General features: G+C 47.5%; 1 protein-coding gene across 2 annotated transcripts in view; it reads right to left on the bottom strand.

The window, feature by feature from the left end:
* Window positions 1-1,927: 1,927 nt before the first annotated feature.
* The window catches only part of BNIP3L (BCL2 interacting protein 3 like), a 327,918-nt gene continuing 304,438 nt past the window's right edge, over window positions 1,928-25,407 (bottom strand). Inside the window, exon 6 of one of the 2 annotated variants that reach the window (XM_069618854.1) lies at window positions 1,928-3,063. In XM_069618854.1, coding sequence (XP_069474955.1) covers window positions 3,015-3,063 — 49 coding nt within the window. In that variant the 3' untranslated portion in view covers window positions 1,928-3,014. The remainder of the gene's footprint in view (window positions 3,064-25,407) is intronic. The other variant, XM_069618855.1, reaches the window with a different exon arrangement.

The following is a 25,407-nucleotide window of genomic DNA, read 5'->3' as shown; positions in this document are numbered from 1 at the left end:
ACCAAATCTATTCTCTGATGGCACTTTCATGGTCATTTCCAATATATCATTGTATGCCCGGTCAACAAAGCATCCTCATGAAAACCAACATGCAATTTAAAATCGCTAAATTATGAAAGGTAAATTAAGTAATTGAGTTTAGAGTTTAGATGGGGGCGGGTCCAAACAAGTCATTACCTTAAATTATGAATCCAGCTCCTTGCATAAAAACATTTGTCAAAAGCAAGGCAAAATTAATACAAATAAATACAATGTAAACGTAATTTCACAATTAACCCCATAAATGTACAGCTTAATTGCTTGTGTGAAACAAAACCTTAACATAAAAGCAATCCCCCTTTAAAGGCTTCAATTAGCAGCCCCTTATGACTCATTGCCTCTCAGTGCATGGCCTTTCACCAGAAAGGACTGAAACAGAACCTGAACATAAAGTGTTGTATAACGAGGAATTGTTTGAAATGGGTTATCCATACCACAGATACATATCACATTAGCGTTAATTTCTGCACATTAATTAAAACATGTTATATGTGTAATGTTTGCATTCTGTTTTTCAACCAATCCGACTAACTAAAGAAATGTAATTTACAGTTCGTCAAGTTTTAGGATGTCTTTACAGGGCATATCGTCATGCTACACAAATGAAACCTTTGGGTTTTTGATAGAAGTGTGCTTGCTTTGACATTAAGCTATCTTCCCGCAATTACGTTCTTAATTTATTCCACTATGCAAAACAGCTAACCTAGGGCAAGTTCATCTGCACCATAAATACATCATAAACAAGCAGCTGACTCAGAGCAGATTTGTGATTTAATCCCAAATGCTACCAAGTACAGAATTCGAGATTGGATTTTCAATTCTTTAGATATTTACAAGACACCATTAGATTAATTGATTGTTTTGTATTGCTGAGATGCTCTCTAGCTTGCCATTCACGTCTGCATTCACTGTGGCCTGTCTGTTGTGTAGTGAGAGGTTAGGGGATGAGTCTATGAGCACAAACAGAATGACAGCGCTTCATATAGTACCCACCATAGGTGCCCAAATACAAAATAATTGTATAAGAAACAGGCAAACAGAGACTAGAATACATTGTAGATTATCAAACTAGAACTGATTTCATCAATAAAGGTGATAAAGTGGTGTCATTATATGGCAAGCTAGGTTTGTGTACTTATAAACTGTACAGCTGTCTGCATTTGACTCAAGTGGGTTTTCTTTTTAATATGACGTTGCACTGTAAAGGCACTTTAAAAGTGACACAGGTTTCTTTACTTTCCATATTACAAACTCCATCAAAGTAAAGACTTTCATTATATACAAAAACATTGAATGTCATTCAGAGCCATGCTACATGCGCTGAAATTCACTAAAAACTACCCAAGAAAAACATAAGTCATCCTACTGCTTTGTAATAATTTGGTAGTAAATCTTCACATTTGAAAACAGATTTCCCCCAAGTTAAATATCTTAGCATTGTTAGTGACAACTCTATCTAGCTTCATGCAATATCAAGAAGAACTTAGGTATTTCTGGTTCACTAACGAACATGGTCTAGCAAACAAATAAAACAAAGTAAAATATTCCATACTAATTGTAAAAACCCTGATTTCAGGGTGTTGACATTTATGTTTTTAAAGAGATACTAGCAAAGGCTGATCAATCTGGAGAAACAAAAACTTCTGATGTAGTTACACAGAAGATGATAGCTATATCACAAAAGGTTTGGCCAGTTGAACTATGCAAAACACACCAGCTCAATTTTGGGAGGCTTACTTGGGTTTTCGGACAAAGGGTCTTGATCTACTTTATTCTAAGGGATTCCTTTGCAGATAAGCCAATATGACTGGGTTCTTGTGCCTTTCAGACAGTTAGCACCTATCATGCAGAAAGGGACTGTCTCAATTAGGATGCTACAAGCAGACAATTTGCAATTTGTAAATTGTTTTATAGATAATCTTCATCATTCTCTGGAAAAGACTGAAAGCAGTTTTACAAACATATTTAAAATAATCTTCGAAAGATTCTTGCAAAAAACAACAATACAGCTGCATTTAGAAATGTCATTAAAGGATATACCACAATGTAAAAATAAGATATTGGCAAATGTCTTCTCTGTCAATCCTACAAGAAGTAGGAAAATAATGTTGAAGACGAGAACATCTTGTGGAGTGAATTGTCTATGTTTTGGTCTATACTTTAATACAAGCTAAAGGCAGCAAATATGGCGTTCATTAAAATTATCATGTCAGGTGGTATAAGGGGTAAAACATATTTTGGATGCACAGTGTTGAAATGCTCTATTACGATGCCCTGAAATCAGAACTGTGGGGTTTTCTCGAGCTACCAGTCAGGCATTTAAATAATCAGTACCCTAAAAGAAATCCCTGCAGTCACTTCTATTGCACCCACAGAAACAACAGTCAAAGATGGCTTGCTTTGTAAAGCCAGGCATTAACATGTCATTAAAGCTACATTATGAATATTCATGTGGCTAGTAGGTTTTGGTAGCATTGACTCTAAAGTCAAAAACGTATGCAGAGCATGTGATGGAGGTGGCCAATACACAATGTTAATCTCTCTCAGTGCTGGGAGTTTTTAGCATAAAAGGAAACCCTAATACATAATCCACACTACATTGAAAACTGACGCCATGCATGTTTGTCCCACAAGACCGGTTCTACTAAAGATGGAACATCTTGATTGCTGGTGGTGGCATTTAAATGGAAGGAAGCCTTTGCTAACTGATCAACAAATAGTTAACTGTCAAGCAATTTGGTCACGTCTTTCAGGCAACAGAAATGAAAAGCAAATTAAGGAATACAGCTACTTGAGAGCCTCTACTTGTTTTCCAATTCAATACTGAATTCCAACAGGAGTCCACGCAGTTACTGGAACATAAAGATGCTGAAGTAGAAGTAGGACACACTACATCATGCTTAAAAGTGTGTCAAGTTCAAATGCACTAATGTGACATTAAGACTTCACAGAACTGGTGTTCAGGCCGGCCTCCCTCAGTAGGTGCTAGTCGACGGTGTGGTCAGTCTTTTCCCAATGTAGATGCTGAAACAAAAATAGTAACATGGTTTCAGAAATCAATTTATGCTAAAGACTTACTTTACAAAGATGCTTTTAGAACTATGATTATATATGCAGCAATGAAAACCAACAGCATATTTAGAGACTGATCTCAGGAACTTGATTGGTAATAAAGTCAACAACAACATGGTTGAAAAAGGGATGCAAATCTGCAATAAAACAAAGACATAGCTGCACATTAAGACAGGAACACAGCTTGAATGCACACTGTCTCAATCCACTAGCTGCAAGAGAAAGATTTTGATAAACCCACATCAAAAGTTTAATTCAAATATTCTCAAAATGTTCTCACCAGAGATAACCATGCATCAGCATTCTTCAAATCAGACTAAACCCTGATCTGGGCATTTGGAAAATACTTCCCATTAAGGTAGTTTTGATTAAGCTTTGTAAGCACCTTGAAAGAGGGTTAGAATAGAAAGATGACTGCAAGTTCTCCTTGGGTTAAGAATGTATTGCACAATGTTTTAGGACGCCACAGATCTATGATTCTGTTGTACCCAGATTTATTATGGTACATCGATGCCTCCTTGCTAAAGGAAAATATTTGGGCTTGGTTTATCTTTACTAAATTTATGTACATTTTTCATGGGCAAATAGTGCTTGGAATCCGAACTTTTATAGGCAGAGAATCCTAGTTGGATTTGATCGAATCAGGTTGTTATGACTTATATATAAAATGTCTTTAGGCAGCGTTATCAATTGCCAATTTTACAGCACATTTATTATCACATTAGCACATTTGTTATCTGCTAGAGTGGTCAAGTTGAACCTATAGCACACTTCCTCTTTTTCTGGAAGAAACAGATGATTCTAATCACTAATTGGAAAAGGTTTGGATTAATAGATTCAGCTCTGAACGTTTCCAAAAATACCGACATTTGGGCCCAATGTTATTGTGACAAGAACCAAAGCAGGACTTGGATATGAAGGTACAGTTTTCTAGGATTTCGATTATCTTCAAAATCAAAAAGGACTACTCCTTCTATAATCATATAAATCGAAGGCCTACTCTAACAGAAACAAGTAAAAAGTGTGCTTGTCAGGATATCTAAGCATAAATGAAGTCCTCGGTCTTGAATCTAACCTAGTCACTTTGCCTACCTTTCAAAAGAAAATAAGACAACAAAGACATACTTGTGGGAACCTCCCACTGAAAGGGATGGCTCTCCTGCCTTCCGATGCTAACCCTATGCCTCTTTACCATAGGCCCTAGCCTAGGTTTATAGTACCAGTTATACAGTTTGTGTCATGCTGGAGTGCCATATCAGCACTCCATCCCAGGCCTATTCACGTTCCTTCCTTGTCTAGATTGATATTTCTCTATTTATTTCTCTCTCTCCCTCCCTCTCTCTCTCTCTCTCTCTCTCTCTCTCTCTCTCTCCCTCCAGTCTGGGTTTCTTTCAATCCCTCCCCACTCAGGCTGCTCTCCTTTTCACTCCCCACTCTGGGGCTTTCCTCCTAGGTCTCCAGTCTGGTTTTCGCTTGTGTTTATTTCTCCCCACTTTGGCATTTCATCTTTCTCTCCACTCTAGGGTTTTTTTCCCTTTCTCCTCATTCTGGGGGTTCTTCCTTCTCTCCCACTCCTTGCCTCTTTCTCACTACCTATTCTGAAGGTTTCTTCCTTCTCTCCCCACTCTGGGGTTTGCTTCCTTCTTATTTCCCACTCTGGGGTTATCTCAGCCTTGCCATACTCTGGGGCTCTTCTCTCATTCTCGCTTTGCTGCATGTCTCCTGTTCCAGTGGGGCCACTGTATCTCCCGTTACACTGGAGCCACTGTCTCCCCTTCCACTGGACTCTGCAGCAGCGATTCTCCTCTCCTACTTGCTCGGTCCAGGGACGTATAGGCGGCTTCTTGTCGGTACTTTGCTTTGGCCATTGGAGGTACTTTGACCCCCGTTTCACCGCCTCCCAGAGCTGCTCAACCTCTGTGCCTGTGTGTCCCTGTGCACATCGTGGGTCAGCATGCCACATCTGGAGCTCTCTCTTACCGGGCACACCCTCTGTGGGCACTTCAGCGTGGTTAAATTGTGGGACCTGTGGAAACTCTTTCCTGGTTGGTTCTTCTAGGAAGGCTCCTCTAGGGGCTGGTTTACTCGCTTATCCGCAGTCTTCCATGGAGATTTGCCATAGGACGCGTCAGAAGTCGAGTCAACCATATACCCCTTTTAACAATGGTTATCATACAACCTAGCCCCTCATACGCCATAAAGGTGTTACTGTCTAGGGGGAAGGGATGTTGACTCTCTTTATGGTTTTCCTGTCCCCTAAGGGGGAGTGACCACCAGAGAGCTCCCCCTTACCTTGCCCCTACAGGGTGTTAAGCATAGTAGGCTCACCTACCTAGTCCCAAAATGGGTGGCTGCCACTTGGAGGTGACTTTCTCCCTGGTTTTGTCATAGTATGTATATCTGGAATGGACCTTGACAAGATTGCACCTCTGGCCCCCTCCTCCCCCAGCCTCTCTTGCAGCCCTATCTGTCTTCCCTTCCCACTCATACGGTCAGAGCACCTGCCAATGTCCACGGCTCAGCTAGTGTGGTGATTGACAATATCTCAACAATTCCACAACACTATGGTACCTGGTGGTAACTAAGGGGCGAGTGCGGGTGTTCGGTGTGATTAGGGTGTGGTTGTTGACTCCGTCTCCATGGGTGTCACCTGTGTTCCACTCTACCCGGAGTCTCTCGTCCAGGTGTGTGATGCAGCCGGAGAGCCACCTTGAAATGGAAGCCTTGGACAAGGCCTTCCCATGGTTCACAGGACCAAAGTTCACAAACAGAAGTCTTCCGAAAACTCTTCGTGCGTGTCACGTAGTACTTCAGGGCACAAGCAACATCCAGCAAGTGCAAGGCCCTCTCTGCCAGCAAAAAAAGGTTTCGGGAAGAAAACAGGTAACACCAAAGGCTCATTGAGGTGGAATTCTGATGGAACCTTCGGCTTGAAAGAGAGGTGTGTACGCGGTACCACCCTTGATTTGTGGAAAGCCAGGTACGGTTGCTTGCAGGATAGGGCCGGGATCTCACCCACACGTCTGGCAGAGGTGATGGCCACAAGGAAAGTCGTCTTCCACGAGAGAAACTTGAGTGGAGCCTGGTGCATCGGCTCGAAGGAGGCCCCCATGAGCCTCGTCAGAACTATGTTGAGTTCCCACACCCGGGCAGGAGCTTTCACCGGCGGGAAGGATTGGAAAAGTCCTTTGAGAAACTCCTTGATGAGTCTGTGGGACCACAGAGAGGATCTCCCTGGGGAACTGGTGTAGCGGGAGATAGCCGTCAGATTTACCTTGATGGATGCGTGAGACAGTCCAGCTTTTGCCAAGGATGGCAAGTATGGAAGGATCTGTGGAGCTGTGACCCACAAAAGGGGTAATCTTCTGCGACCGGCAACACATAGCAAACCACTTCCATGTATGACCCTAGCACTTCAAGGTCGACAATGCACAGGCCTTGGCGAGGACCTCCCTGCAGTCCGCTGGCAACTCATAACCTTCAAACTCTAAAGCTGCAGGAGCCAAGCCTTCAGGTTGAGCGGTCCTGGTTCTTGATGAAGGATTGCACCTCCCTCTCTGGTGAGAAGATCCAGAGCCACCAGCAACTTGACTGGAGACGACGCTGATAGGCTGAGATGGTCCTGATACCAAATATGCCTCAGCCACGCCGAGGCGATGAGTATCATCCAGCATTAACACCACCTGAATGTGTTGACTCTTAGTAGGAGAGTGAATGGAGGGAACACGTACAGAAACAGCCCTTCCCACGGGAAGGAGAACGTGTCCCCCAGACTCCTCGGCTGGTAGAATCTGATGACAAACCTCTAGAATTTGGAGTTTGCTACCGTTGCAAACAGATTGATCTGGGGTCTGCCCCATACGACGAACAGACAGTCCACTTGATCCTTACGAAGCTCCCACACGTGGCAGGAGCGCAGTTCCCTGCTGAGGGAGTCTGATGGTGTTCTTGACTCCCGCCAGGTGAAGAGGGACGAGGAACATCCCCTGTCCGACGGCCCAGTGCCACAAGCACTGAGCTTCTTTGGAGAGCGCCGGGGATCGAGAGCCCCCCTGCTTTCTGATGTAGAACATGGTGGTGGTGTTGTCTTTGAAGATCCTCATAACCTTGCCTTTCAGAGATGGTAGGAACGACTTGAGGGCCCAGAACACCACCCGTAGCTTCAGGATGTTGATATTCAGATCCTTCTTCGGCAGCCACAGGCCTTTGGAGTGCAGACGTCTGTTGTTCACTCTCCAACCTTCCAGGGTGGCGTCTGTGGTGACCGTCTTGTGGTACTTTTTTTTTTTATCCTGTGCCTTGGGCGACCTGGGAGCATACCCCCCACCATTCTAAAGCCTGTCAAACTCCTCATTGAGAGGTATCTTGTCCGTGAACAGACACCTGTATCCACCGGGCATCCAGGAAATCCTGTAGGGGCCGCATCTGCAGCCTGCAGAGACGGACAAGGTAGATGCAGGACAACATCATGCCCAGTAATGACTTAATGGCCGCACCATAGCCGTCTTCACCGACAACAGCCATTGCACCTTTACTTGAATGGCAGCTAGCCTCTCTTCAGAGGGAGACGCCAGGCAAGACACTTGAGTCTGGCACCTAGGAACAGCACGTTCTGCGATGGCGTTCAGGAGGACTTTGGATAGTTGACAGAGAATCCCAGATCCGTCAACAGGCGGTCCCCTTCGTGTGCTTGTCGGCTAGATGCCGCAAGTGGGCGTGAATCAGCCAGTCATCCAGGTACGGGTATACGTGTATGCCCTGTAGACATTGATTGGCCTGCACTGGTGCCGAGCACTTCGTGAATACTCTTGGGGCCGACTTCAAGCCGAATGGCAGGGCCTTGAACTGGTAGTGCTGGACCTGCACCAAGAAACTTAGACATTTCCGATGTTTCTTGTGAATGGGGGCGTGGAAATGTGTCCTCCAGGTCCAACAACGTCAAGAAGTCTCCTTTTTCCAGTTGGCCGAGCATGTGCTGCAACCTGACCATCCTGAATTTTTGGGGCTTCATGTATTTGTTCAGACGTAGCAAGTCCCGGATGGGTCTCCCGCCCCCTGTTGTCTTTCTGACTAGAAAGTAACTGGAATAGACTCCGGAGCCCCAGAGCTGTTGGGGGAACTAGCTCCATTGCCCCTTTTCGTAGCATGGTTCACACCTCTTCCAGAAGCTGAGGGATGTGCTGGTCATGACGGGGAACCGGCGGAATACGAGGACACCTGCGTTGGAACTCCAAGGCGTGCCCCTGGGCGATAGCATCCAGCACGAATCTGTCAGTGGTGCTCTTTCTCCACTTGCTGATGAACCTCGTGAGCCAGCCTCCCGCCGGTGTGCATGAGTGGGGGCCTGATGCCTTGGCCGGTTCAAACTTGCTTGGGTGCCCTGTCCTACGGGCAACACGGTCCTCTGCTACCATAGGCATGGGAGCAGCCTCTGTAGGCTTCTTGTGTTGAGGCTCGGGAAGGCTGTCTGTGAGACATGGAGAACCCTTTTGATGACCTGCTAGATTTTTCCCTACAGAAGGCAAAAGACGATCAGTGCTGCTGGAGAGTGCAGAGGGAGCGGGCTGTCTCCGTATTCGCTTTGATGGCCTCATCAATGGCTTTCCCAAACAGTTTTTCCCAAAGGGCATGTCCAACACCTTTACTTGGACCTCCTAACGGAAGTTAGTGGCCTTCGTCCATCCCTGCAGATGAAGGCAGACACTGTTGCCCATTTGCTGGAACCCTGTGTCGGCGAAGTCCACTGCCACTGTGATGGCGTAGTCCGATGCCACTTCTCCTTCCTGGAAGAGGGTGAGGGCCTCAATTTTCTTATCGTTGGGGAGGAACTCCAGGATCGGTCATAGTTTGTACCACAACTCCCTGTCGTACCTGGCTAGGATGGCTAGTGCGTTGGCTGTCTTGATTGTGGACGTCACAGTGTAAATCACCTTCTTCCCCATGGTGTCCGTCCTTTGCCCCTCGCTGTCCGGAGGGACCGAAGGCAACAACCATGAGTTAGCAGACCGTTTCCTGGCAGCCGCCGACACCACAGAGTCCTGCGATGGTTGCGACTTCAGGCTCTTGGGTGCAGAGTCCGGCACCCTATACTTCTTTTCCAGTACATCCCGCTTGGCTGGAGCTATGCAAGGGTTCTTCATTAGGGCTAGGCTCTCTTCCCAAATATCGTCCAGAAAGAGCACTGCCATGATGGTCTTCCTCTTTGCCTCTCTTCTTTGATACAAGAAGCCCTTCTTCATGGTTTCCTCAGGCACCAGCTGAAATAGCTCGGAGGCCCTGGCGATCATGGAGTGGAACAAACAACCTCATACGGTGGCGAAACCCTATGTGGGGTATCCAAATGTGGCGACTCACGGTTCGCTGCAACAATGTCTTATCATCCGTCATAGTGGCTGTATCTGTTCCCTTACCCGTGCCTGGGTCTGCTGAGGGAATTGGGGCCCGACGTGGTGGAAGAGGTTGATATGGGGGCATCAGATGACGCTTCCTCTTCTTCAGCGGAGGGTGATCGGGGACCTAGGGACCACAGGTACGAGGCATTCTCATCTGGATCTCTGACACCAATATGTGAGAGTCGATAGAATATCCAAGGAGATGTCCCTCGGCTGAGACAGCGAAACAGGAAAACTAGGCCTTGTGCCATCGTCACCGTCATCCTGCTCGTCATCGTGGACCGTATGCATGGACTCCTGATCTTTGTCGTCCGTGGACGAGACAGCCTTGGCTTAGGCGAGGACTTGGGAGGGCTGTTTCGGGCCTCCTCGCCCCTGCCTTTTTTCCTCCCGAGGGTTTTAAACCGGGACCTGGGCCGTTATCTTCACCCCTTCTGGCGTGCCGGCAGACTTTGCCAAAGTCTCTGTGGTGATGTCGCGTCGTGGGGGTAGGGACACTTTCTGCGTCGAGGGAGACACCCTCGTAGGATCAGCACCCATTGCTGCTGTGGTAGTAGTAGCCGTCGACAGAGTCGCTGACGAGATCTTTGACTGTGCTGGTTGAGCCCGCTTGGGCTGTGCAGCCGCCTTCTCATCTGTCCGCGGCTTCTTGGATTTCTCCCATAGCTTAGCCGGGGTAGATGACTTCCTCTTTGAAGAGGAGCTTGATGGGAGGCTTTTAATGGAGGCTGAAGGTGATGCTGATCGCGCCCTATCCACTTGGGACCCACTTCAGTGGCGAACCAGGTGCACTCGGACAGATCTTGGTCTTATCTTGGGCCACCATGGATGAGATGCCATCAAAAGGACTTAGAAGACCGCTCCTCGAACCGGCCGGTCCTCGGAGCACAGGTCAGAGGCCTCGTTCATGGTAAGCCAAGGCGCCAGCCTACTATGCCTGTTCTTTGTCGTTTTCTTAGAGAAACTGAGGCATATCTCGCACTCTACTTCCTTATGGTCTGAGTGCAGGCAGTAGAGGTATTGTAGGTGCTTGTCGTCCACAAACATTCCATAGCCCGCATTTGGTGCAGGGCCTGAAGAGGCCTTGTCCTCTGTCATGGTCGGAAGGCGCAAGACCCAAGGTGGCCTTCTAGAATCTTCAATGAATCTTTGCCCTTCGGGGCGCACAACTTCACCGACAACGGATCCCCACAGGCTCTTTGAAACTAAAATTTAACTTATGTTGTCGAAAAACATATAAGAACGTACAAATAGCTTGGAGAGCAACTTGAGGACTCAACACTGAAGCATGCCGTAAAAATATGAAAATGGCTGCCAAAGGCGTGGCTTAGGGACATTTGACAAAAAAGAAGATTTAAACCCAAGAACAACCTTGTCCTTGTTAACAATAGTAAATTGAGGCTTACTAGATAAAGCCTGCAACTCACACTGCGGGCTGATGTCAACGCAACTAACAGAATGGTTTTGAAAGTTACTAGTCTTAGTGGACATGAATGAAGTGGCTCAAAGGGAGCACGCATCAGAAATGTCCACACAATATTAAGGTCCCAATCGGTACTTAGAAAGGTGTAGGAGGTAACACGTTAGTGAGCCCTTTAAGAAATTGAATGACTAACAGCATCTTAAAAAAGTTACCTCTTCCGATGTGCGCTTGAAGATTGCAAGCGCTGCCAAATAACCTTTCATTGTCCCAATATGGAGCCCCAGATTTGCCAAGTGTAACAAAAAGGACAACACCATAGGTTTTTATTGCATTGAAAAGGGTCCACATCCTTTTCCCTACACCAGCTGCAGAATTTACTCCAATGGCAGCGGTATAAGGATTTTGTAGCTGGCCTTCTGGCCGAAAGCAAAATCTCCATTATGTCATCCGGGAGATCCCAATCCTTATATCTCAACCTCTCAGAAACCATGAGTGAAGGTTGAGTGTCTGTTACGCTCACCTGGTATCCACAGGGACGTCACCCAGCCGGGTTACTCGCTGGTATGCTTCTCAGCTTTGCCCTGATGTGGTCTGCGGGGAAGGTTCTGCCTGAAAATACAGGAGGACTGTGTTCAAGACTGACCAACTGGGGTAAGTATCCTCCCTCCACCCCCGTATGCTTTCAGTCCCTCTGGCGCCCTCTCCTCACTGTGTGGTAGAATTAGGCGTGCTCTCCGTCCTGCCTTCTTTGCAGGGGCGCGTTGTCTTTCATGGGCGAGTGTGGTCCAGTTACTTCACTGACGCCAGCCCGTTTGATATTGTTCAGGTAGGTCTTATTGCTGTTCTTTAGTTTTGTTGCTATCCTGCATGCCTTTCTTTGTTTAAAATGTCTCTTTTTTCTCCCTTAGGTATGCGGAGCTTCAGCGCAACGAACTGGCTTGGTTGAGCCCCGCTGGTAAATGATGGTGCATTAAGAGCGCTATGATGCGGTAAGTAAGTGCTATGCGCAGCGATGCGAAATCTTGCCTTTGCTAACCTCTGTTTTCCTTCCTTGTAGGTCGCGTTGTTCTTCAGCGCAAGTGGAATGTCCGGAGTGGTGCCAGCTGAGAGGCGACCAGCCAGGTAAGCCTTTTGAGCAGTTCGTAATTTGTGAATGTCTCTACTGCTTTCTTTAATGTTGCCTCTATCTTCCTCTTTCAGGTAGTTCTGTCCGGGAGGCGTGCAGATTCGAGGAAGCTGTTCTCAGTAGCTGCAAGTGTTTAAAGATGAAGACTGCAGGTAAGATGCTGCTGCTAATGATGTTCCTTTAGTCTCCTTGCAGGTTCTGCTTCTCCAAGGTTCGAGGGAATAGCTGGACAGGGTGAGCGTCACGTTGCAAGCTGCAAAGTAACGTGAAGCGTGTTGTCTTGCTCGGGTGCGGTTTAAATAACCCCAACAAAAGTGCAGGTAAAGTAGTCCCTAGGCTACCACATCCAAAACACTACACCGCATAGCTTGGTTCTTAGGAACCAAGCTATGTGGATGCCTCCATGTTGGCTGACAATACAATAAAGTAGTTCCCAAGCACATTGTTTTTCATGGTGTATGAGCCTGGTGCCATAGGCGTCAGGACTGGCCCCATGAGGGTTTTGAAGAGGATGTCAGGCTCTAGAGGCCCGAGTCCTGACTCCACCTGGCCAATGGGTTTGCCAGAAGGGGTTTTGGGCGAGGGTCGTGACAGCACTCCCCCCTAAGGCCCCTCCCATGGTGTTGCTTCTGTCTGGCCCAGGTTTGGTTGGGAAGTTCCGAGTGAATTTCCTGATTAGACGTGGTGCGTGGATATTCTCACTGGGCTCCCAGGATCTATCTTGTGGTCCAAATCCTTTCCAATCGACGAGATAATATAGCTTGGTCCTAGAGTATTTAGAGTCCAAGATATCTTTGACTTCGAATTCTGGTTCTCTGTCAACAAGTACAGGCTTAGGTGGCGTCCCAATCCGTGTGCCGGGTTGCATTGGTTTCAGGAGTGACATATGGAATACCGGGTGGATGTGTAGATTAGGTGGTAAATCCAGTTTCACGGCTGCTGGGTTGATAATTGCCTTAATGCTATAGGGTCCTAAGAATCTGGGATGAAAGGTCCAGGTTCCCTTGATGGGTATGAATTTAGCGGCTAACCAAACTTTGTCTCCTACTTAATAATCAGGGGCCTTTTTCCGGTGTTGGTCGGCAAATCTCTTGTTTTTCTTTGACATGAATAAGGTGTTCCTGTTCCTTTGCCCTTTTGAAAGCCTGAGTAATGGTTGTGTGTAGAGTCTTTACCGCTGGCATTTCCAAGCTGGCTGGAAGGTCTAGTTCAGAGGTACGTGGATGTCTGCCATAAAGGGTATAGAAGGGCATTTGTCCCGTGCTTGAATGCCAAGAATTGTTATATGCATATTCGGCTATCCATAGTAGGTCTTTCCAATTCCTTTGTTCGTGGTGCAGCATGCAACGTAAATGTTGCTCGAGTGTCTGATTGGTTCTCTCGGTTTGGCCGTCCGTTTGGGGATGGAGACTGGTAGATAGCTGAACGTCGATCTGCGCCATTGCACAACATTTTTTCCAGAAGTTTGAAACAAACTGGCTGCCTCGATCAGAGACCAGAACCGAAGGGAAGCCATGTAGCTTAACCATGCCCTCCAGGAACACTTTTGCTAAAGTAGCTGCGTCTGGGAGGCCTTTGAGAGGAATAAAATGGGCCATCTTCGAGAATAAGTCCACAACAAGAAGGATGGTGTTGAACCCTTGGCTTGGAGGTAGATCAGTGATGAAGTCAAGGGAAAGAGTATGCCATGGAACTGGAGGAATGTCCAATGGTTGTAGGAGACCAGATGTTTTTTGTTTCTGCGATTTATTTTGTGCGCAGACACCGCAGAACTGAATATACTGAATGATGTCCTTACGCCAGGTAGGCCACCAAAAGTTCTTTCACCTTAGCTAGGGTTTTGGCCATCCCAGGAACCCCTTCGATCAGTGAATCGTGATAGTTTGAAATAATATGCTGCTGTAATTCCTTCTTGGGTACATATAGGCGATCCCTAAAAAAGGGTAGATAGTCCTTGATGGTATATTGTTCTCCTTGAGTTTGCCATGCGAGGTAGGCATCAGGATTCATTGTCCGTTGGATTTCTTTTCGTAGTTCTGCTTGTGTTAAGGCTGTCGTGATACCCAAGAGTTTGTCTTCAGATATAATAATAGGTACTGGGTCGGCAGTTGTATATACTATTTCATCTATGCCCATGCGAGATAAGGCATCCGCCTTTCCGTTTCCGACTCCTGGTCAAAATGTGATTACATAATCGTATTCGGCGAAGAAAAGGGCCCACTGTAATTGGCGCGAGGACTGGGCCTTGGCTGTTTTGAGATATTGCAGGTTTCGGTGGTCTGTGATGACTGTAATGGTGTGTCTGGCCCCCTGAAGGTAGTGTCTCCAGGCTTTAAAGGCGGATTTGATAGCCAGGAGTTCCTTGTCCGTGATGACAGAATTAATCTCTGGAGGTGAGAACTTTTTTCGACCAGAGGGCCACAGGATGTAGCTGGCCGGTTTCCGGGTCTCTCGGTGAAAGGACAGCCCCCATTGCGAGACTGGACGCATCAGTTTCAACGACATAAGGGAGGTCTGGACGAGGACGCCGCAGGATTGGAGCGGAGGTAAACCTTTGTTTAAGTTCCTGAAAGGCTTCTTCTGCTTCTTCGGTCCAAGCACACTTTTTATTGTTTTTTTGTAATAGTACTGTGATAGGGTGAACAACCTGAGAGAAGTCTGGGATGAACCGGCAGTAGAGTTCGCAAAGCCCAGCATGCTTTCTACCCCTTTCAGAGACGTCGGTGAAGGCCATTTCAGAATGGCATTTACCTTGTGCACGTCCATTCTGATGCCTCCTGCAGTAAGGATAAAACCAAGAAATTCTACTTCGGTGACGTGAAAAAAGCATTTTTCAAGCTTTGCAAACGAGCGATGTTGACGGAGCTTGGTGAGGACTGAACGAACGTGCCTGACATGATCTTGTTCCGAGGCTGAGTATACTAAGATGTCGTCTATGTACACTAAGGCGCACACATCCATTAATTCCCATAAGACGTCATTCATGAAATACTGGAATGCCGCCGGAGCGTTGCATAACCTGAAGGGCATGACTTGATATTCAAACAAGCCGTACTTAGTACGAAAGGCGGTTTTCCATTCATCTCCTTTTCTGACTCGGACCAGGTGGTACGCTCCTCGAAAGTCCAATTAGGTATAAATCTGGGCGTCTTTAACTTGGTCTAGCATCTCAGGGATAAGAGGCAAGGGGTAGCGGTTCTTCACAGTGATCTGGTTCAATGCGTGGTAGTCAATACAGGTTCTCAAGTCTCCTTCCTTTTTCAGTTCGAAGAACAAAGGACTGGCTGCGGGGGACTTCGAAGGACGGATAAATCCGTTTGCAAGGTACTGGTCTAAATAGGATTTCAAATGAAGGTTTTCTGGTTCTGTGAGAGCGTAGATCCTGCCGCAAGGGATTTGTGCACCAGGAACAAGGTTGATCTGACAGTCAGAGGGCCTGTGCGGCGGCAATGTATTGGCTTGGTCCTTTCGAAAAATATCCAGGAAATCATTGTATTCACTTGGCAAGGTATTAGTTGCTCCCAGGGTTGATACTGTCGCTCCGGGAGTCATGGGGATACATACGTCGGGTTTCTCCTCTTGGTAATGGCAGGCAGGGGAGCAGTCACCGGGGAAAGTTAATTTTAGTGCCCGCCAGTCTATCAAAGGGTTGGGAGCAACCAACCATGGCATCCCTAGTATTAGCCTGAACTGAGGTGCCTTGATGAGATCGAATGAAATAGACTCCCGATTTCCATCCTGGCACAGCAAGGTTACCCTGGCTGTGCACTGGGTTACTGGTTCGGAAGCGATTTCTGTCCCATCCACGGTGGTTACCTTGTCCATAGTTGGCTCAGAACACAAAGGAAGCCCCATCTCCGCTGCCAGTTCTTGATCAATATAATTTCCAACTGCTCCGCTATCGATGTATGCTTCAACGGCATGCATTCTTGACGACTGTTGGTGGTTAATTAAGATCACTGGTATTGCAAAGTGCGAGGTCAGCAACTCTTTCTTCTCACTCGACAAACGGACCTCTACGTTTGTCGCGCTTGGTAGTTTTCCGATTCCTTAGCTTCATCCTTCTCTGTGGCCCCGACTGTTCTTCTTGGGGGTTTTACTGGACAGTCCTTCAGGAAATGTCCTGGTTTCCCACAATACAAACAAAGCTGTTGTCGTCTTCTTTTGTCCCGCTCTTCTTGTTTTATTAATGGAGGCCGTATCCCTCCAATCTGCATGGGTTCTACAGCATTTTCAGGTACACTGGGTGTGTTTTCCCTTGGTCGAACATACGCGGTCCAAGGGTCCGTCTTAGACCGGTCTGCCTTTCGGTCCTCCAACCGGTGGTCTAGCTGCACGACCAGATTTATGAATTCTGCACAGTCTCTGGGTGGATCAACCACCTGGGCTAAGAAGTCCTTTAATTCGCCTCGTAAGCCTCTATGGAATAACGGGGTTCTTTTGTTTTCTGGCCACCTAGCTTCGGCAAGCAGTCTGTTGAAGGCAGCAATGTACGTTAACAAGTCCTGATTCCCCTATCGGAGGGACAAGAGTTCATTGTCTACTGCTTGTTCCTGGGTATGGCGAGCAAAAGGTTTTTCCATTTCTCTCTGGAACCCCCCCAAAGTCATGTAATAGAGGATCGTCATGGGTTACCAACGGCACCGACCAATCTGCTGCACTACCACTCAGGTATGATAAGACAAAAGCTACCCGAGCTTGGTCGTTTGGAAATGCTCCAGGCCTACAATGAAAATGAAGGCGGCACTGATTGATGAATGCCGCATACTTCCGTGGGTCGCCTGAGAACCTTTCTGGTGGTGCCAGGGGCACTGTTCCAGGTAACGTGATCTGTACCGGAGTGGGTGGTATGGCGGGGTTTTGCATCGTTGGATTGCTTCCAGGTAGAGGTGTCTGTCCTGCCTGTGATTGCAAGTATTGCCTGCTAATCACTCCAGTGCGTTCTTTTGTCACTATTAGGTCTCTCCGGAGGGCATTAGTCTCTTGTCGGGCAGAATGAACCTCAGCACAAAGCTCTCCTAGTAATTGGGCCAATTGGTCCATTTCTGATGTCTTCATGGAGCCCAGGTGGATTTGTTATGGTAGGCTTTGCGTTCTGTTATGCTCACCTGGTATCCACAGGGACGCCACCCAGCCGGGTTACTCGCTGGTATACTTTTCAGCTTTGCCCTGATGTGGTCTGCTGGGAAGATTCTGCCTGAAAATATAGGAGGACTGTGTTCAAGACTGATCGACTGGGGTAAGTATCCTCCCTCCACCCGCATACGATTTCAGTCCCTCTGGCGCCCTCTCCTAACCTTGTGGTAGAATAAGGCGTGCTCTCCACCCTGCCTTCTTTGCAGGGGCACGTTGTCTTTCATGGGCGAGTGCGGTCCAGTTACTTCACTGATGCCGGGCCGTTTGATATTATCCAGGTAGGTCTTATTGCTTTTTTTGTTGCTATCCTGCATTCCTTTCTTTGTTTAAAATGTCTATTTTTTCTCCCTTAGGTATGCGGAGCTTCAGCCCGGCGAACTGGCTTGGTTGAGCCCCGCTGGTAAATGATGGCGCATTAAGAGCGCTATGATGCAGTAAGTAAGCGCTATGCGCAGCGCTGCAAAGTCTTGCCTTTGCTAACCTGTGTTTTCCTTCCTTGTAGGTCGCAGTGTACTTCAGCGCGAGTGGAATGTCCGGAGTGGTGCCAGCTGAGAGGCAACCAGCCAGGTAAGCCTTTTGAGCAGATCGCAATTTGTAAATGTCTCTACTGCTTTCTTTAATGTTGCCTCTATCTTCCTCTTTCAGGTCGTTCTGCCCGGAAGGCGTGAAGATTCGAGGAAGCTGTTCTCAGTAGCTGCGAGTGTTTAAAGATGAAGACTGCAGGTAAGATGCTGCTGCTAATGATGTTCCTTTAGTCTCCTTGCAGGTTCTGCTGCTCCGAGGTAATAGCTGGACATAGTGAGCGTCACGTTGCAAGCTGCAAAGTAACGCAAAGCGTGTTGTCTTGCTCGGGTATGGTTTAAATAGCCCCAACAAAATAGTCCAGGTAAAGTAGTCCCTAGGCTACCACACCCAAAACACTACACTGCATAGCTTGGTTCTTAGGAACCAAGCTATGTGGATGCCTCCATGTTGGCTGACAATACAATAAAGTAGTTCCCAAGCACATTGTTTTTCATGGTGTGTGAGCCTGGCGCCATAGGCGCCAGGGCTGGCCCCATAGGCGCCAGGGCTGGCCCCATGAGGGCTTTTGAAGAGGATGCCAGGCTCTAGAGGCCAGAGTCCTGACTCCACCTGGCCAATGGGTTTGCCAGAGGGGGTTTTGGGCGAGGGTCGTGACAGCATCTTGCCCTCTGGATGAGAACCCGACCCTCCTCTCTTTGCGGAAGAAGCATTGGAGGGCAGATGGACAGGTCCAGAAGGTCTGGGTAACATGTCCTTCTGGCCCAATCTGGGGAAATTAGGATCTTGGATTTCCCAAACTTTCTCAACCTCCTGATCACGTGAGGAATGACAGGGACTGGAGGAAACACGTACAGCAGTGGGAATTCCCATTCCACTATGAACGTGTCTCCTAGAGCTCCTCTTGGGGCAAATTCCCTGGAGCAGAACAGATCGCACTTTCGGCCGACACTGGTTGTGAACAGATCCACTTGAGGGGTTTCCCAAAGGGTGAAGATCTCTTGAAGGACTTCCTGAGCTAGTTCCCACTTGTGGGAGACTCTGCTCTGCCTGCTCAGAGCGTTCGGTGATGTGTTCTCCCCTCCGGCTAGACAAACTGCCGACAGGGAGATTCCTTCTTGAATTGCCCAGAACCAGAGCTGCATTGCCTCTTTGCACAGTGGTAGTGACCCTACACCCCCTCTCTTGTTGAGGTAGTACATGAACATTGTGTTGTCTGTCATATCAGGACATTCTTTCCCCGTACAGAGGGCAGAAAGGCTGTCCACGCTAGTCTGATTGCCCTCAGGTGCAAAAGGTTGATGTGTAGATTGGACTCTGATGGAGACCAACGACCGCCCACTGTCAGATCGTTGGAGTGGGCTCCCCAACCGTGAGTGAGGCATCCGCAACTACGGTTATCTCTGGCCATGGTTGCCAAAAAGGTTCTCCCTTCAGAATGTTGTCCTCGCAGGCCCACCACAGGAGATCCTGTGTGACTCTTCTCGGCAACTAAAGCAGGTCTTTCATCCTGACTGAGAACTGAGACCACTGTGTCCTGAGAGCCCATCAGAGGTATCTCATCCTCATGCAAGCCTCTGGCACCAGGAAAATGAAGGAGGTCATGAGGCCGAGCAACTTAAAAAAAAACAAAGGCTGGAAGACACTGGCCACTCTGGAATTTGCAGACCATCTGCAGAATGTGTTGAGCCCTCACCTCGGGTGGTGAGGCTTTTCCCAAGGATGCATCCAGGACTGCTCCGTTGATTTGGAGTCTTTGAGATGATATCATGTGAGACTTCTTGTCATTGAGGCAAAAGCCCAGCCTGTGGAGGGAGTGGCAGGTGACGCTGAGATGCTCCAGGGCCTATTCTGGGGAACATGCCCTGATCAGCCAATCATCCAGGTAGTGGTATTCGTGAATCCCTCCTCTCCTGGGACTCGCTGCTACCACCGCCATCAGCTTGGTGTAAAGCCTTGGGCAGAGGTTGCCTGAAAGGCAGAACTCGAAACCGATAATGAAAACTGCCAACAGCGAATCTCAGGTACTTTCTGCGCTTGTGATCGATAGGCACATGAAAGTAAGCATCCTGAAGGTTCAATTACACCATCCAATCCTGCAGCTGGAGGGCCTGAAAGGATCTGAGAAATTGCAACCATCTTGAACTTGTCCTTCCTGAGAAATGTGTTCAAGAATCTCAAGTCCAAGATGGGTCTGAATCCTCTGTCCTCTTTGGGGATTTGGAAATAAGGAGAGTAGCACCCCTTGTTCCTATCCGTTACAAATACTGGTTCTGTAGCACCTTTCTCTAACAGGCTCAACATTTCCTGCACAAGGAACGGATCCGGTGGACGGTCCAGAGGCCTTTTTAGAAAGTGGAGGCAGTAACCCTGGGCTACTGTTTCCAATGCCCACACATCTGAAGTAATACCCCACCATTCATGGAGATGCTGTGAGAGTCTGCCTCCCAATAGGCTCTTGTGGGTTAAGGCGTCAGTTTTTGAGGCGGCTGAAGCAGCGGCTGCTGGTAAGTAGCAGTTGCTTGGGCAGATTTTGCAGCTCTCCCTCGTTCACCACCAGGGAATCTTCTTTGGCCCCTTTGATTAGCTAGTCCTCTCCCAAATGAGGAGTAGAAGCGAAAGGACTTACCCCTCCAATATGATCCACTGGGGTAAGATGGTTGTGGCTGTCTGACGGCGACACCAAGGGTTTGGGCTGCCGCCTTCGAGGTATGCAGCTGCTCTAGCATTTCTTCAGCCTTGCTGCCATCAAAGGGCATGTTATGGAGTCTGGGTTGCACGTCCGGTACAAAACCCGACTTCCTCAACCACGCAAACCTGTGTATTACCGTGCTTGCTGCCATGGCTCTGCTGATACTATCAGCCGAGTCCAGTCCTGATTGTAGAGACTCACACATAGCCTCCTTACCGTCTCTTACAATATTCAGGAAGCTGTCTCTTCCCCTTCGGGAACATGGCCAGCCGCCATAGTGACACAGTCCCACAGGCTGAATGTACATTTTGCATTGGCTTAAGTGGCGTTGGCAGACTTGAGAGCCATGCTCCCAGCAGAAAATACCTTCCTAACCCAAGCGTTGAAACGCTTATCATCCCTTCTGGTGGGATGGTTGGCTAAGCTGCCTGTTTGGAAGTAGCCGTCACTGCCTGAACTACTAGGCTGGTGTTTGGTCCTTTGATAGATAGCTAGGGTCGCTACTTGAGGGCCTGTACTTCTTGGTGAGGTTTTTATTCACTGCTGGGCTTAATTCAGGAACCTCCCAATTTGCCATAACCCTTTATTGAAGTGTGATATGAAATGGGAGAATGGGATCCTTCTGTGGACCTTTATCAAGAATACTTGTCAGGTCGTCCTGCTCAAATTCTCTTTTGAGGGGGTCTGGGGCCTCCTTCTCGAACATTTTTAACATTTCATGCCAGAAGTCTTCCCACTGGGCTGCAGTGGAGGATTTGGTTGGGCATGTTATTCTTTACGGAGAGGAATCTGATGAAAACAAAGAAGGCGACATAGTGCCTTTTCTTCCCCTTCTTCGAAGAGGAGGAATGATGCGATCTGCTCCTGGAGCGAGAACACTTTTTAGATCTCTTCCTTTGAGGAGAGTCACCTCGGACGATCTTTTCATTGACCGAGTCGTCGATGGGGATTTAGTAAGGGGTCTACCCGCAGCTAATTTCCCTTTACGATCTTTAGGAACCTTACCAGTCCTGGACTGACAGGACTCTCAGGCCGCAGTTCTATGGTCCACGCCAAAGGCACCACAGACACACACAATGAGGATCTATGAGGGACATCTTGGTGCCGCAGTTGTGGCATTTTTTAACCCGGTCTTCTGAGTTGATGGTGTCGAAGACGAGGCCATCGTACTAGAGTATCGAAGATTTTCTCACAGAAAACCGAACGCGCCAGATTTCTCAAAGCGTTAGTTATTGTGGAAAAATTGAACTGAAGCGAACGGGCGCTGCGCTTGCTATATATAGCTACAATGATGTGATTCCGAGATGGGAGCCCTCGAGGGACATCGAGTCGACCGCATCGACACACAGCGCCCTCTGCTGATAAGATTTTTCTGAAGCAGTTGAAGGTGGAAATTAAGATGTAAAGATATTTTAAAAATTAGGAATACAAGGGAGGACACAATCCATTTCAAAGATGTGGACCGCGGTAGTTCCTTACACCTGTCATGGTTCGGTAAAATGGCCGTTATTAAAATAAATGTTCTCCCAAGGTTCTTCTATATTTTTCAGTTGGTCCCTGTTCCCGATTTTTGACGCGCCTTGGGGTAGCTGGGACTCCCTGATGCTGCAATTCCTGTGGAAGGGGGCTCCCCCATGGTTAATAAGCATACTTTGTATACCTCAAAAAAATGAGAGTCCTGTCCTTTCCCAAACTGCTTAACTACTACCAGGCGGCACAGGTCAGCCGACTAATTGACTGGGTGCAGGGGGTCTCTGGGAAGATCTGGGCGGCTATGGAGCAGGCAGGATGCCACTTGTGGACCCAACCCTGGCTGCTGAAGCGGGTGAGAGCACCAGGGATATACATTAACCCCATCACTTGGGCCTCTCTTGAGGTATGGGATAACCTGAGTAAGTCGGCAGGGGCATGGTCCTTCCCATCCCCTTTCAGCGCGTTAATCCAAAATGATGATTTCTCACCGGGCAAAAATTATCAGGGCTTCACACACTGGCTGGACAAGTGAGATACCACTTTATAAATGGGAAAATCAGATCATTCAATAGTGTAAGGATGTGATGGGGCTCACAGAGAACAATCGCTTTGGATATCTGCAGGCCAGACATTGGGCCCTTCACACCACGGTAGTGGGGCTGACCACGAGGGAGCTTCCTCCCTTGCTGGTGGTCTTCCAAGCGATGGCAGATGCCAACAGGCTGATATCCAGGCTATATAGGGCCATCAATTCACTCTCAGTTCCTGACTGTAGGTCTTACTGTGCTGGCTGGGAAAACCGATACCCCGGAGGACTGGGATAAGATATATGGGGGGCCTTCTCTACACTATGCCCGCACCTGGCGGAAACACAGGCCAACATTCTGACAAGATCGTACAGAACTCCCTCCCGCCTGCATCATTCTCACCCCAACAATCCAAAGACTTGCTGGAGGTTACTCTGCTACATATCCTATGGTGCTGCCCAGAAATACAAGATTTCTGGCTTGAGGTCAGATCCAAACTGAAGGAAATAATGGGGGTAGAGATTCCAGGGGACCCCATGCTTTGCATCCTGGGCATTGCTGGTCCTCTAAAGCAGCTGTGTACGACAACAGAGCTCAGGCTGGTGGCACACTTAATACTAGCAGCCAAACTGTCAATGCTTCATCTTTGGAGGAGGACTGAATCACCCTATCTAAAACTTTGGCTAGACAAAGGATGGAACATTCTTGCCATGGAAAAGCTCACTGCTAATAGGAGGAACTCTCTGTTAACTTATGGCTGTTTGGGTGCCGTTTTTGAATTATATGCAAATGGACTTCAACTCTAACATGCCCAACTCGATTGAAAGCCCTCAACCTGGTCGAAATGCCATTAACTGTACTTCCTAGATTTTGCTAGTGTATGTGTTTCCTTGATAATTTGCTGCAGCCCAACTCTGATGCCCAACTATACTCCTGGAGGGTGGGGAAGGAGATGAGGGGCGAGGGGTTTGATGTTAAACTAAGCCATGTAAAAGCTACACTGTTGAATACCTGATTCTTCCGAACATGGTTGAGAAAATGCAAAAATTCATAAAACTTTACCTTAAAAACTATGGAAATTCCAACAAAGGTCCAATAGCTGCTTACAGTTAAATGTGTCATAATAATGTATCATTTCAAGGTGACCGGATAGGATTCATGACATTTCAACTTCAGGGGTTAGAGATGTCAAAACTATCCAAACCTTGGTTGAACTAAATAGAGCCTCTTTGTAAATAAGAGTGAAGACATCTGTAGATCTGAAACCTCTAATTCAACCAGTTCAGTCACTAAACCTCCTTCTATGAGGGCACATTACCAGTTATCTACTCTGACTCCAGGATTCAGGAATAGAACAGAACCAATCCGAATGTGGATTCCGGATTTGAACAGTTTCAAATTGCATTTTAAGCTCTGTTACTACTTTTAAGCATAATAAAGAGTTTAGGGCCCCAGTCAAGTGGGAACTGGATAGAAAGTAATTACAGCTTATAGTTAGGGCAGATGCCTTAAGACCATCCCGAAATGAGCAGGTAAACACTGTAAATTGTCTTCAGGCATGAACCAATGCATTCAAGACAGGCACTCAAAGGGATGTCTCAGACACTAAGATGCCAGGCATCTGCCAGATGCCTTGGATTAGTTAAGGTTAAAGGTCTCTGAAGATATGTACAACCAAGACCAGTTACTGGGAATAGAGAGAACATGGAAAAAGAATATTTAGGTGATGCGTCGTTTCTGTCCTCTTAAGGGGAACCGTTTCAAATGCACACCAGAGAAACCAATGCATGTTATATGAACAAAAATGTCACTAGCATGTGTAAAAATTAAATTAAGCCTTCAATCATCACGAAAGCTCACATTCATCAGATCTTTTTATATTTTGCAGCTAAAAGAATGCTCTATCAGAATATTAAAGCATCATTATATGTTGTCATTTTGGAAGTTGCTCAAATTTCCTAAAACATATACAATTAACAGAATGCAATACTTCAGCTGTTCGCCTCTGCATGCAGAAACTAGAAATGTATGTTTGATCAAGGTAGACCAAGTGTATCAGAAGTTAGAGCATGAAAACAAAAATAGCTTCTCTTTAGACAGGGCAGCAGCCCCCTCCTCTTTGGTCGGGTGGCTGGGAAACCACAACTCTACCGAGTAGGGGTGGGGTAAAGGCCTATACCAATAGCATACTTTGACAAATCTAGGGTAATTGTCCTTTCTCCCCAGGGGAGCCTCCCCTTTTGAGGCTAGGGAGGTGTGCCAGCTCTGCAAGATGCTCCCTAGGTCTGAGCAAGTGGGACCTCACTGGGTGAGACTCCCCCCTTTGAGGACAAGAACTCCCGCTCCTGTGAGTAACACCCTACAGCCTAGTAGCATACATTGGACTATTAGATCTGAAGCACATTCAGCCATAGACTTGGCTGAAGGCAAAACTAAAATGTACCTTGATGAACAAGGAAAAGGCACGGTCTCTTTAAGAAAAGACACACAAATAACTGAGATGAGGATACTTAGGGGAGAGAGCATGTGGAGGAGAGGCGCATAGAGAGAGAGAGAGAGAGAGAGAGAGAGAGAGAGAGAGAAAGATAAGCATAAGCAGGGGAAGCCCCCTGACAACACGTTGATTGGAGGAGGCAGAGTCAGGAGAGCCACAGAACCTGTGACTTTGAGAACGCTCCTGAACCCAAGAGGGAAACACTGGAGGCCTGGCGTTTATGGACCAAGAGAAGCAGAAAGAGGGGTGCGTCCGCAGCACCACCCTCGATTCATGGAATGTTGGGTATGGCTGTTGGCAGGATAGGGCCTGTATCTCACTCACACACCTGGCAGAGGTGATAGCCACAAGGAAAGCCGTTTTCCACGAGAGGGGCCTGATGCATAGGCTCAAAGTGGGCCCACCCATGAGCCTCATCAGAACCATGTTGATTTCCCACGCCATTGCAGGATCCTTCACCGGTGGGAAAGATCAGAAAAGTCCTTTGAGGAACTCCTCGACAAGTCAATGA

The sequence above is a fragment of the Ambystoma mexicanum genome, chromosome 10, assembly GCF_040938575.1.
Source record: "Ambystoma mexicanum isolate Mex_15411 chromosome 10, UKY_AmexF1_1, whole genome shotgun sequence".
NCBI lineage: Eukaryota > Metazoa > Chordata > Amphibia > Caudata > Ambystomatidae > Ambystoma > Ambystoma mexicanum.
This window is presented reverse-complemented; position numbering and strand designations above follow the sequence as displayed.